Raw genomic sequence first — 13,942 nt, 5'->3', positions numbered from 1 at the left:
TTTTGGACCGAAGTGTCTTCATTCTCGTTTGTTTTCTTGAATTGTTTACGTTTTTCTTTGATCTCCTGGTTGATCCAAGCATTCTTCAGCATGGTGGTCTTTAGCTTCCAGGTGTTTGAGTTCCTTCTGAACTTTTCCTTGTGATTGAGCTCCAGTTTCAAAGCATGGTGAACTGAGAATATGCAGGGAATAATGTCAGTCTTTTGCTATCGTTGAGTCCTGCTTTGTGACCCAATATGTGGTCTACTCTGGAGAAGGTTCCATATGCACTTGAGAAGAATGAGTATTCCGTTGTTTTAGTGTGGAATACTCTGTATATATCCAGGAGGTCCTTCTTATCCAATGTTTCATTCAATGCTCTTATTTCTTTATTAATTTTCTGCTTCGATTTTCTGTCTATTACTGAGAGAGGCATATTAAGAGCTCCTACTATTAATGTATTCATATCAATATGACTCTTTATCTTGATTAATAGTTTTCTAATGTAATTGGCTGCTCCCATATTGGGGGCATAGATATTTACAATTGTTAGATCATCTTGGTGGATAGACCCTTTAAGAATTATGTAGTGTCCTTCTGTATCTCTGACTACAGTCTTTAGTTTAAAATCTAATTTATCTGATATGAGAATCATTACCCCGGCCTTCTTTTGAGGCCCATTGGCATGAAAGATGCTTCTCCATCCCTTCCCTTTCAGTCTGGGTGTATCTTTTGGTTCAAAATGGGTCTCTTGTAGACAACATATGGATGGGTCCTGTCTTTTTATCCAATCTGCAACCCCGTGTCATTTTATGGGCACATTTAGGCTGTTCACATTGAGAGTGATTATTGAGTGATAGGTTTTGATTGACATCGTGTTACCTTTGAAGTCTTTCTGTCTGTTGATTGTCTCTATATTTCTGTTCATTGATAGTCTTAGGATTTTTTCTCTTTTATAGAACCCCTCTTAATATTTCCTGCCGTGGTGGCTTGGTGGTTGCATAGTCTTTTAAGCCTTGCCGGTCATGGAAACTCTTTATCTCTCCATCCATTTTGAATGTCAGTCTTGCTGCATAAAGTATTCTTGGCTGTATGTTCTTCTCATTTAGTACTCTGAATATACTTTGCCAGCCCTTCCTGGGTTGCCAGGTCTCTGGGGACAGGTCTGATGTTATTCTAATGGGCTTCCCTCTGGATGTAAGGAGCCTCTTTGTCCTAGCTGCTTTTAAGAGGGTCTGACTAGAAGAGTAATATTTCATTCTAACTATCAGGTGTCGTGAGGACTTTTGAGAACCTAAAATCTTGGTGGGTGGGGGGTGGTGGACCACTCTGCCTCTAGTACATGATCGTTGTTTCCATTCGTGAGATTGGGAAAATTTTCATAGACAATTTTTTCCACTATATCTTCTAGACTTCTTTCTTTTTCCTCCCCTTCAGGGATTCCAATAATTCTGACGTTGGAATGCTTCATGGCATCATTTATTTCCCTGATTCTGTGTTTGTGGCTTCTGAGCTGTTTGTTCCAGGCTTCCTCCTGATCCTTTCTCTCTACCTGTTTGTCCTCCAGATCACAAATTCTATCTTCTGTCTCAGTGACCCTAGGTTTAAGAGAATTTAGATTAGATTGGAATTCATTGAGAACATTTTGAACATCATCCCTGGTGGCTTTCAGTTCTGCCCTATTCAATTCTGTTTGGTCATCCATGGCTTTCTCCAACCTAGCTATTGCCTGGATAATTGTTAGCCTGAATTCCTTTTCTGACATATTGTCTATGTTGATAGCCATTAGCTCTGTTGCAGAATATCCATCCTCTGTATTTTTCTTCTGTTGGGCATTCCCCTCCTATTCATTTTGGTAAGAGATGACTGAATGGATGCAGCTGGATGTATCGATTGTGGCACAGTCAAGGTGCACCCTGGAACACTTCTGTTCAATCAGGATTCCCCACCTAAATGAGAGAAAAAGAGAAAAGAAGAAGAAATAGAAAAGAAAGAAAAAAAAAGAAATGAAAAGAAAAAAGAAAAAGAGAGAGAGAGAATGAGAGAGATAGAGAGAGAGAGTAAAAAAAAAAAAAGGGAAGATAAAAGAGAAGGCTCAGCCCTAATGTATCCCAAGGTAAGATTTGTGAAGTATACAAACAAAAACAGACAAACAAAAAGACTGATAAAAGTATATGACAAGAGAAAAAAATATATATATATAAAAGCAAAAAGAAAAGGAAGAACCTCTTCAAAAAACCCCCAAGTGTAAGATTTATATACCATCAGGACAAACACAAATACACAGAAACACTGGCGGAAGGAAAAGATGGGAGAGTGGTTATAAATTCTCAGTGTGGGTGAGGAAGGTTATTTTGATTCTTCCTGGATGTATCTTTATATCTTTTTAAAGGACTCAACTTTTCTACAATAAAGGGGGATTAAAAATTGTTTTGCTATACAGGTAGAATTGATTGGGAAAAGGGGATTACCTTGAAGTTTAACTCTATATGTATATTAGAAAATAAAAATTAAAAAAGAATAAACTAGACTAAACTAAATTAAAATTTAAAAAAATTAAAAAAATAGAAAAGCAAAAGAAAAACACGGGTGTATGTATCAAAAAGTTCAGGTTAGAAGGTTATGAAGGAATTTGACATACTGGACATCTCACTGTGATGGTAAATAGTTTAAAAAATTATCTATACATATAAAAAAGAACCAGAATAGTGGTAAAGAGTTAAAAATAAAAGTTTATTTATGAAGTAGTGGTGGTGTTTCTCTTGTCCTCTTCTTTTTTTTTTTTTTTCTTCCTTCCTGGTTGGTTTTCTGGGGGAGGGGCCTGCCACGCTGGTTTTCAGACAATGATGTTCCCTGAGTTAGGTCTTCCTGCCCCCCTCAAGGGGGTGGGCTCTGAGGAAACCAGTTTTTTTAGGCTTTTGTTCTCTGGAGGTTTTTATGTTCTTTCATCTGTTTTCTCTCGTCTTGACAGCTTTTGATGGTTTTTGGAGGTTTAGAGGAGAGCAAACTGCACCCTGACCTCCCTCTCAGAAAGAAGCCTCAGAATGCTCTGCAGAGCTGCTGGCAGAGTAGGTTCTGAGTCACGGTCCCTGGGGATGCAGGATCTCCTCCTTGTACCCAATACCTCGGCATCGGCGGCTGTCTGGGCAGCTCCAGACTGCCAGAGAGGTTCCATGCAGCAATCACACACTGAGATTTTCCCACTGGCCCAGGCTGGGTATGCCTGGTTTTTCAGGATGCCAGAGCTCCAGGCTAGCACCTTTGCACACCTCTCCCAGGGAGGGTGTGGGACGTGAGTGTTTCAGGAACACCATCTGGCCAGGCTTCCAGCCCCTCACGGGAGCCAGACCCCACGTGTTCCCAGGCACGCTGGTGGCTCAGGTGTGCTGGTGGCTCAGGGACCAAGACCTGGTTTCTCCACCACACTCTCTCTGGCTTTGCACCAAGGGAGGCTGTCCTGGGTCCAGGACTTAAATCCCTGTCCCTAACCTCCCAGATTCCCACAATATCCCCCCATGATCCTTTGCTCTTTTTTTTTTTTTTTTTTTTGAGTGCTTTCAACCAGACTGCAAGGTAATGCTGGTCCCCAGACACAGGGCACTCTTGTATTGGGGTATTACTTTCCAATCGGTTGCCTCTGGTGGCTTCCTCCCCCTTTTTGTTTATCTTCCAATATCAGTCCGATGTTCCCAGTCTGCTTTACCTGCCACTTGGTGTCTTCTGCTCCTGTAGAGATCCAGATGTGTATAATTCTGATCTCAGGCTGATTTCATGGGTGATCGGAGTTCTTTGGTCGGTAATCAGCTCACTTTAGCGTACAGGTTGAAATGGCACCTACTCCTACCTCCCCGCCATCTTGACTCCCCCTGAATGGCCAGCCTTTAATGTTAGATGGCCCTGGGATGGCTGCTAGGTCTGTGGTTGTCCTTGTCCTGTCTTTTTGTTGTCTGTTGCATTGTTATTGTTTTTGGAGAAATGGGGCCAGCCAAGAGTAAGGGGACTCTTTCATCTCCCTGTTCCTCCTAATGGATGTGGGGGATTCTCCCTCACTCACTTCCCCTGTTAATGGCTGTAACTGGAGCCAGCTGAGGTTGGTTTAACTCAGGACAGAGACCTTAGGGAATATTCCCAAGCAGCTGCCAATACTCTCTTTGTTTCAGGGAAGTTCCCTTCTTTCTCTGGCCTGACTTGGACTGCTTAACCCTAAGTTAAGTTTATTGGTTTAATTAATATAGACATGTCTTTTAAGTTAGCAGTAGTAAATGTAAAACTTTGAAGTTTACTGAAGGTCAAATAAGCTCATGTTATTTGTTAAAATTTGTTAGCAAAGAAATTACTAAACTGATTGTTAATTGTCTCAAAGTTTTTTTAAAATTATTTGACAGACAGAGATCACAAGTAGGCAGAGAGACAGGCAGAGAGAGAGAGGAAGCAGTCTCCCCACTGAGCAGAGAGCCCAATGCGGGGCTCGATCCCAGGACCCTGGGATCATGACCTGAGCTGAAGGCTTAACCCACTGAGTCACCCAGGTGCCCCTCAAAGTTTTAATGGGTAATTGTTAAAGTAGCTTTCAAAGTCTTTGCTAACCTGAAACTTTAAACCAAGTGGGATAAAATGCTAGAGAACTGGTCACTGAAACTAGGTTTTTGCTTTTGAAATCTGTTGGTAAACATCTTTTTTGCTTAACTGAATTATGTTGCAACAGCCCCGGGTCCGCTGTCTGAACTAGACCCATTCGTAAGAATGGAAGGGGAGACTGATAACCTCCCATTAGCCAGGGATACCCAAAGGGGAGAGTGTCCAACCTGTTTGAATCTGAAGAGTGCCTGACTGTGTGAATGTATCTGTATGGCTCCACCACTTCGGCTATGGCGTCTGAGTGGGCTGCACCCTTAGTCTTGTGGGGCGTCATATGGCATAACGGTCATCTACTCCACGGAGTAGCCTGGTCTGGGGTTTATATGGACAGACCTTAGCTAAGACGCTCCTAAGTTCCCACGAGGGATGCGAGCAGGACAGCATCTGAAAGATCCCCCTCCCTTTGTCTGCGACATCATTTACGGTGGGAGGGAAACCCTGAAAACTCACTATCTTAGGAAGAAAAAAATTGGAAAGACACTGGTATATAAAAGCTGGTTTTTCTCTCTGTTTAAAAGGGCAAAGTTTTCTTTGATTGATCTGCTGTTAAGAAAATGTCAATGGTTTTCTCTTTGCCCGCCCAAAATTGTAAATGAGATCTCTTTAACTCAGGCTTTTCCTTGGTATGCGAAGTTACTCAGTAAGTACTGCTAAACCAATAATAAACCTTGAGTTGCATTTGGGTAAGTGCTGTAAATACTCTAAGGGTTCTATACATTTCCTAAAGTTATAATATTTTGATAAGGTCATTACCTGGTAATTTAACCATATCTCTTCTGAGTTTTTGCCATTTCTAATTGTTTTAATTATTTTGTAAGATGAAGATTACACAGGAGAAATTAAAATTATGGCTACCTTGAAGGAAGGAGTGCTCCTCTTGCAACCTCGAGTCCCCATTGCGCAATTAATTATCATGCCGTGGATGGAGACCAATAACCCAGCTCTGAAAGGCAGGAGAGGAACTGGAGGTTTTGGCTCTACTGATGTATGTTGGACCCAATTAATTTCTGCAGATAAACCTTACTTGACTCTGATAATTCAGGGCCAAGCCTTTTTGGGGTTAGTTGACACAGGAGCGGATGTTTCAGTGACTGCTTCCCAACACTGGCCTAAAATTTGACCTCTTGTGGATTCCGATACTTTCATTAGGGGTGTGGGACAAGCTTGTGCTCCTAAGCTAAGTGCTGATTTCTTGAATTGGTCCTCTGCTAAGGGCCATCAGGGAGTGTTCCAGCCCTTTGTGTTACAAATTGACCTTAATCTATGCGGCCCTGATGTTTTAACAGACATGGGCATTTCTTTAACAACAGCCCTAGGTCCCAATGGTCCATATGAAAAAGATGGGATAGGATAGGCACAAGGCAAAGGTTTAGGAAAGACTACAGGGAGAGCCAAATCCACTCCAGATACAATCACAGCATTCCAAGGCTGGTTTGGGTTTTCCTCAGGGCCACTGAAATCCCCTCCTGTGCTGCCTATTGAATGGAAATCTGATGACACTGTATATGGGTGGATCAGTGGCCCTTGCCTGCAGAAAAATTGGCAGCAGCAGTGACTTTAATGGAAGAACAGCTGCTTTTGGGTCATTTAAAGGAATCTTTTAGCCCTTGGAATACTCCTATATTTGTAATTAAAAAGAAATCAGGAAAGTGGAGACTCTTACAAGATCTGAGGGCAGCAAATGCTACTATGAAACGTATGGGGGCCCTTCAACCTTGACTACCTACACCATCAGCTATCCCTCTTCAATACAAATTAATTATATTAGATCTAAAGGATTGTGTGTTTTTTTGTTTTTGTTTTTGTTTTTTACCATTCCGCTAGCCCCCCAAGACTGTGAACGATTTGCCTTTACCATTCCCAGTACTAACTATAAAGAACCTGCTAAACGGTACCAATGGCAGGTTTTACCTCAAGGTATGGCTAATAGTCCCACTCTGTGCCAGGAATTTGTTTCTCATGCAATTTCTCCGTTTTGAGCACAATTTGAACCAATGGTCAATTGCATACATTACATGGATGATATTCTCTTAGCAGCTGAGACAGAGGAAATTTTGCAATGAGCCTTTACCTTTTTGGTCACTCAATTACAGCAGTATAATTTGGTGGTGGCACCCGAAAAGGTGCAGAAAATGGAGCCTTTTGAATATTTGGGATACATTATTGAAAATAGAAGAATTCGCCCTCAAAAGATCTCTTTACAAACGCAGTCCTTTCAATAAAAATTGTTAGGAAATATTAATTGGATTAGACCTTTCTTACATTTAACAGCTGATGATTTAAAACCTTTGTTCGACACCTTAAGAGGAGATAGCTCTCCCTCCTCTCCCTGAGCGTTAACTGAAGACGCTAAAACAGCGTTATAGCTAGTTAATGATAAATTGTCACAGGCGCAGCTCTGCCAATAGGATCCTTCCACGCCGATATATTTAATTCTATTAATGCCATCCAGGTTAACTTTAGCAGTTATATGGCAAGTTCATGGGCCTGTGGAGGGGATTCATTTAACTTTACACCAACTACATGTCATCATTGGGCAGGTAGAGTTATTAACACAACTGATTACCCGGGGTCGTCAGAGGATTATTCATATTACAGGTAAGGAACCTGAATTCTTGGTCCTACCAATGCTAACTACTGAATGTGTGCAAACATTATTTAGCTTTAATCTTGACTGGCAAATAGCTCTCTCTAATTACCCAGGACAACTTAAGTATAATCTGCCAGTGGATAAATTATTACAATCTCTTTCTACTGCACCTATACAGATGAACAATCCTGTTCAAACAACCCCCTGACTTCTGCTATTAATATTTTTGTGGATGCAGATAAAAGGGGGAACATTGTCATTTATAAATCTTCCCATTCCGCTCATGAGTCTTTTCGCGCCTTTTATTCAACTAAATCAGTACAAAAGGCTGAATTGAAGGCAGTACTATTGGCTCTGGAAGCGTTCCCTGAACCATGCAATTTATTTACTGACAGCCATTATGTGGCACGAGCCATCCCAGTGTTGCCTACTGCTTATATTCTTACCAATGATGAAGAACTTCTTTACCTCTTCACCACTATTCAACATCTATTAAATACAAGGACCAATCCCATATATGTTGCCCATATTCGAGCACATACAAATTTGCCCAGCCCCTTGGCCAAAGGCAATGCTATTGCAGATGCCTTAACTCACATACAAGTAGTAATGCTTTCTAATTCTGATCAAGCTATTCGGAGTCATGCCCGATTCCATCAGAACGCAGCTGCCTTGCATAGACAATTCTGATTGTGGAGGGAAGAGGCATGCCAGATAGTAAAAAACTGTTCAACTTGTCCTATTCATTATTCTCAACTGACTTATGCTGTAAATCCTTGAGGCTTAATGCCTAATCACTTATGGAAAATGGATGTAACTATTTTCCCCCTTTTGGGAAACTTAAATATCTTCATGTTTCCATTGATACCTTTTCTGGATTTCTGCACGCTACAGCGCACTCTGGGGAATCCTTTACTGATGTTCAAAATCATCTATTTTCAGAGTTTGCCACTTTGGGTACACCAAAGGCAATAAAAGCAGATAATGGGATGGCCTATACATCTCAAGCTTTTCAAACCTTTTGCACTACCTTTCAAATAGGGCACTCTACAGGTATTCCATATAACTCTCAGGGACAGGCCATTGTTGAGCGTGCAAATAGTACTCTTAAATCATACCTTAAAAAATTAAAAGAGGGGGAGATACTACAGGGAAAAGTAAAATATTTCCCGCATATGCATTTAAATTTAACTTATATGTTTTAAATTTTTTGAATGTTGATGAAATAGGTCGCACAGCAGCTGAATGCTTTTAGCATCCAGACTTCTCCCCTCTCCCTTATGCTAGGTGGAGGGACCCCCTGATGGGCACTTGGAAGGGTCCTGATCCTGTCCTCCGCAGAGGGTGCAGTTTTGTTTGTGTTTTTCCTCAGGATGAAGATACCCTGTGGTGGCTCCTGGAAAGGTGGTGCCGACACCTTGCCTCTCCACCAGAGGATGGCTCACCTCACATTGAACAGCCAGAACAGATGGAGAAGAAGAATACACCTTCCCCCCTTACAGCCCCATTTGGACAGAATGTCTTCAAGAAAAGCCCTTGATTATCTCTCCTCATGGCGTCCCTGATTTCTCTATTACTGACTGATCGAGGAAGGATAGAGAAGAACCTCTGCAAGACATTGCCTTCCCTCGTAGCTTCCCAATGCATAATGTGACCATTCTAGGAGGGATCTTCTCTACGGCTGGAGGAATGTTCCATACAGAACTTTGGAAGCTGGTTGCTGCCCTGGGACCAACTGGGGTGCAAATAGCTAAGAGTTATACTACCACAAAAGACTTCAACCTAACCTTATGGGCCTGTGTTCCTAGAACTTTTTTACTGGTAGTGGGCTCAGGAACAATAGTTCTCACCTCCTTTCTGTGGGGGACACCTACTGTATAACATCCATTGTAACGACTGTGTGTTAACTAATTGTTTATAATACTAATGTTAGCCTTGATTTAATGGATCTGCAAAAAGATATATCAAGCATCAGTCAGTCTTGACTGGATGTAGTTAACCCTGTTGAAATGGTTGCACACATCCTAGATCGCCTCCATGGGTTTAACCCTGGTAACTTATTAAAACATTCATTCTGGCTGTGTACTGGACTTCTCCTTATGTTACTTAGTCTTCTGTTAATATGGTGCATTATACAGTTTCGTGCAGGACAGCAACGACTACGTGCCCAAGCACAAACACATTTGCTTGATTTATTTAAAAAGGAAGGGGGAGATGTGGGAGGCCGCAATAAGGCTTGAGATGAGGACCAAACCAGGCCCTGACTTGTGTCTCCTTTAAAGGCCGAATAGCGTAACAAAAGGTTTAGGACAGAAAAGTTGAGTAGCACTGAGAAAGGGTCTGTGCTATGTGTTGTGCGCTCGCCAATGTGACTTCCCACATGTTTACTAGTTAGATGAGAGCAGAGTCATAAACTCTGAACTGGTCCTTGCTGTTCCAGCACAGCTCATAAATCACTCTCAGGTTTTACTTCTTACAAGACAATTGTACTAACATCAGCCATTGCCTACAGGTGTTTATCTGAAGTGGGCAAAACAGGCCTGGTCTGGAGGGTTTTTGTGCACGTAGCAAAGTCTTTTGTAACCAGCTGAAGATAGTTACTGTTGGCTATATAATGCCTCACTGCCCTGAATAAAGTCGGCACTGTTGGACATCCTCTTCAGTGTGCCTCCTGCCCCCATCTCTTTGTCTCTTTAACTTCTTTTCACCATCCTCTTACCCTCACGTTTCCTGGTCGATTTGTCACGCGGGCCACGACACCCAGGTATATTTCTTATCTTCACTTCACTTTCTGGATGTTAAATAACTGTGTCTAAATAATTTTACATTGTGCTACTTCAGTCACCAAACCAAGACAATTAAAATATGATGACTATACTGGTAAATTATTAAATCCTTTAGGTTCAATAGCAGTGTATTTTTGTTTATATTGTCAGATGTTAGGACAAGAATACTTCCAAATTTACAGAATCAGCTACATTCACTCTGTTTCCCCTTCTGCTAAAATGTGAATATTTATTCCTTTGACATTAAATGGCAGAAAGTCACTAGAATGTTTAAAAAAATAAAAGTCATTGCAGTAATATAAGGCTGAAAATAACTATTTCCATCATCTAGCATAATTATGAATTCTTAATAATAAGAGTTGAAACTAAATAACAACAAAATTCTTGTCTTCATATAGATTCTTTTTGATGATTGGGACAATTTCATAAAATATTTGAAATTTTAAGTAGAATAAAATATGTAAAATAGAATACTTTAATTGGATTTTCTTTAAGTCTACAATCTAGCCTCTTCTTTTAAAAGATTAAAAACTAAGAACTCAATTTAATTCTAATCTTCATTTACAGATCTTTAGAAGATGGAACATCCATGGACTTTCTGTGGTGATTGGCCTCTTTTGAGGACTGAAATTGATATATTTTCTCTTTGTAGTTGAAAAAATATAATTAATTCAGTTCTTCCTCTTCTTCTTCTTCTTCTTCTTCTTCTTCTTTGTGAAACTTCATCATTATTATTATCACTACTTCCACCACCTTAAGTACCAGCACTCCAACTACACCATCAACATATTTACTACCACTATCATCACCACTATCATGATCAATCATCACTAAACCTCATGTGCCTATCTCTTGAAGGTTTACAGTATGAGAGTGAAGTCTATCACTTTCAAGTAAACATGAAGAAGATAAGCATGTTTCACCAGGTTTTTGTGTATATGAACTGAATCCATAAAGACTAGTCCCACTGCAATTTTAAGCATGTGAGGACCAAAACTGAGACCTGAATATCTAAGTAGGGCTGAATTTGACTGAAAGAGAGGTAGGTAGTAATTGACATTCATCTTACATTTGTGGTGTAATTTGAGGTTAGGCAGCGTCCCAACACGTTTTTTAGAGCTCCCACCACCTCCTTGTTCCTCAGACTATATATGAGAGGGTTCATCATGGGGGTGAGGATGGCACCAAGCATAAAGAGAACCTGGTCCAGCTTTGGACTGTGATAAGAAGTAGGCCTCATGTAGACTAGCATGGCTGGACCGAAGTATAGGCTCACCACAGTCAAGTGGGAGGAACAGGTGGCCAGAGCTTTATTCCTGCCCTCCACAGAGTTCATGCAGAGGACAGCAAGGAAGATGAGAGCATAAGAGGACAGGATAAAGGACAAAGGAATGAGGAGAACCACAATGCTTGTCATCACTACAGCCTTCTCATAAGCAGAGATGTCCTCACAGGCCAATTTTAGGATGGCCATGACCTCACAGAGGAAATGGGAAATCTCTCTAGAACCACAAATGGGGAAATGCATAGCATACACTGTGTGCATGAGTGATATAAGTGCACCTCCAGCCCAGGAAATGAAAGCCATCTGCAGACATACTTTCTGACTCATGATCAGGGTGTATCTCAAAGGGCTGCAAATGGCCACATAACGGTCAAAAGCCATGAGGGTGATGAGGATACACTCAGCAATTCCTAGAGTCAGGAAGAAAAAGATCTGAGTTCCACAGGCCATCTGTGATATACTTCTCTTCCCTGAGAAGAAGTCAGTTGCCATCTTTGGTACAGTGATAGAGATTAATGTCAGGTCCATAAGGGCCAGTTGGCTGAGGAGAAAGTACATGGGTGTGTGGAGGTGAGCATCAACCCAAATCAGGAATATAAGGATGGAATTTGTGGTTACAGCCACAGTGTAGATCAGAAGAATTGTAGAGACAAGGACGTTGATATGTTTTATACCAGGGAAGAGGCCCAAGAGGATAAAGTCCATATTTGAAGAATCATTTCTTTTATCCATGTTTCTGTATTGTTAGGAGTAATCAACACTGGGAACAAACCAGATTTAGAGAAATCACAAAAATATTTTAGATTCTGTTCTCCAAGCTCTTTCATTTCTTTCATTTATTACCATTGTCATCAGCAGCAGGCTGTGATATTTCTGCAAATGACAACATTTTAGCCAATTTCATGGCTGAGTAGGATATGAGTAGGACATGAGTACTTCATGTCCCTACATATCCTCTTTACTCACAGAACAAATTGGGGCAGTTAACGTCTAGGTTGCATCTCTTAATGTTATCTCAGAGATAATACAACTCCTCCCCTCATTTTTATGTCATTGCTAGGAGACCCTCTTCCCCCTCCCCCTTAGGCTCTCTCACTGCCCTACGTGAACCTTACTTAAGTATATGTTATATGTCCCATAATCACTCAACCATACATTTTTCCATTCCACTATGTCCTATACATGGTGCTAAGTCTTACCAAGACAAAGATGAATAAAATATAATCTCTGATGATAACGACCTTTAGCCTTATAGAAAAATATGACCAGGGGTGCCTGAGTGGCTGGCTCAGTGGGTTAAAGCCTCTGCCTTCAGCTCAGATCATGATCCCAGGGTCCTGGGATCGAGCCCTACATCGGGCTTTCTGCTCAGCAGGGAGCCTGCTTCCTCCTCTCTCTCTCTGCCTGACTCTCTGCCTGCCTCTCTATCTGTCAAATAAATAAATAAAATCTTTTAAAAAAAGAATGAAAAACATGGCCATGGACAGGTACATATGAAAAAGTAAGAAAGATTTTATAATGGAAAAATATTCTCATCTATGGCAAATAAGGAAAGAATATGCAATGGGGAAAAAAAGACAGTCTTTTCAATAAATCGTTCTAGCAAAACTGGACAACCACATGCAGAAGAATAAAACTCGATCATTCTCTTATACCATATAAAAAGATAAACTCAAAATGGATGAAAGACCTCAAAGCAAGACAGGAATCCTTCAAAACCCTAGAGAAGAACATGGACAGTAACCTCTTTGACACTGGCTACAGTGTCAGATGTGTACAGTACAGATGTGTACTTGCAACTGTTTGCAAGACACATCTCTACAGGCAAGGGAAATAAAAGCAAAAATGAACTTTTGGGACAACATCAAGATAAAAAATTCTGCACAACAAAGGAAATAGTCAACAAAACTAGGAGTCAACCACGGAATCAGAGAAGATAGTCGTAAATGGCATCTCAGATAAAGGTCTAGTATGCAAGATCTATGAAGAACTTCTCAAACTCAACACCCAAAACACAAATAATGCAGTCAAGAAATGGGCAGAAGACAGGAACAGATATGTCTCCAAAGAAGACATACAAATGGCTAACAGATACGTGCAAAAAATGTTCATTGTCATTAGCCAACAGGAAATTTCAAGTCAAAACTACAATGAGATTCCACCTTACACTAGTTAGAATTGCAAAAAGTAACAAGGTAGGAAACAACAAATCCTGGTAAGGATGTGGAGAAAGGGGAACCCTCCTACACTGTTGGTGGGAATTCAAGCTGGAACAGCAACTCTGGAAAACCATATGGAGGTTCCTGACGATGTTAAACATAGAACTATCTTGCCATTCAACAATTGCACTACTAGGTATAAACCCCTAAGATACAGATGTCATAAAAAGAAGGGGCACATGCATCCCAACATTTTTAACGGTAATGTCCTCAATAGTCAGACTGTGGAAGGAGCCAAAGCAGTCTTCAAAAGGTAGACAGATAAAGATGTGGTATATATACACAATGGAATATCACTCAGCCATCAGAAAGGATGAATACATACCATTTACATCAACAAGGATGGAAGTGGACGGTATTATGCTAACTGAAGTAAGACAAGCAGAGAAAGACAAATATATGGTTTCACTCATAGGTGGAACATAAGCAATAGAATGGAGGACCA

The 13,942-nt window shown here is 40.8% G+C and overlaps 1 protein-coding gene across 1 annotated transcript; it reads right to left on the bottom strand.

Annotated features, from left to right (window-relative positions):
• Positions 1-11,053: 11,053 nt before the first annotated feature.
• Positions 11,054-12,010, bottom strand: LOC123938382 (olfactory receptor 56-like). Its single transcript, XM_045999718.1, has one exon. It carries the CDS (start codon positions 12,008-12,010, stop codon positions 11,054-11,056), a length of 957 nt encoding a protein of 318 aa, XP_045855674.1.
• Between the last annotated feature and the right edge of the window lie 1,932 nt (positions 12,011-13,942).

This window comes from Meles meles, chromosome 3 (assembly GCF_922984935.1).
Source record: "Meles meles chromosome 3, mMelMel3.1 paternal haplotype, whole genome shotgun sequence".
NCBI lineage: Eukaryota > Metazoa > Chordata > Mammalia > Carnivora > Mustelidae > Meles > Meles meles.
The sequence above is the reverse complement of the archived record's forward strand: the minus strand, read 5'-3'. Positions and strand labels throughout refer to the sequence as shown.

What these genes read in the sequence shown, in the direction of transcription:
- LOC123938382 (XM_045999718.1), bottom strand. Translation starts at nt 12,010, where the DNA reads ATGGATAAAAGAAATGATTCTTCAAATATGGACTTTATCCTCTTGGGC.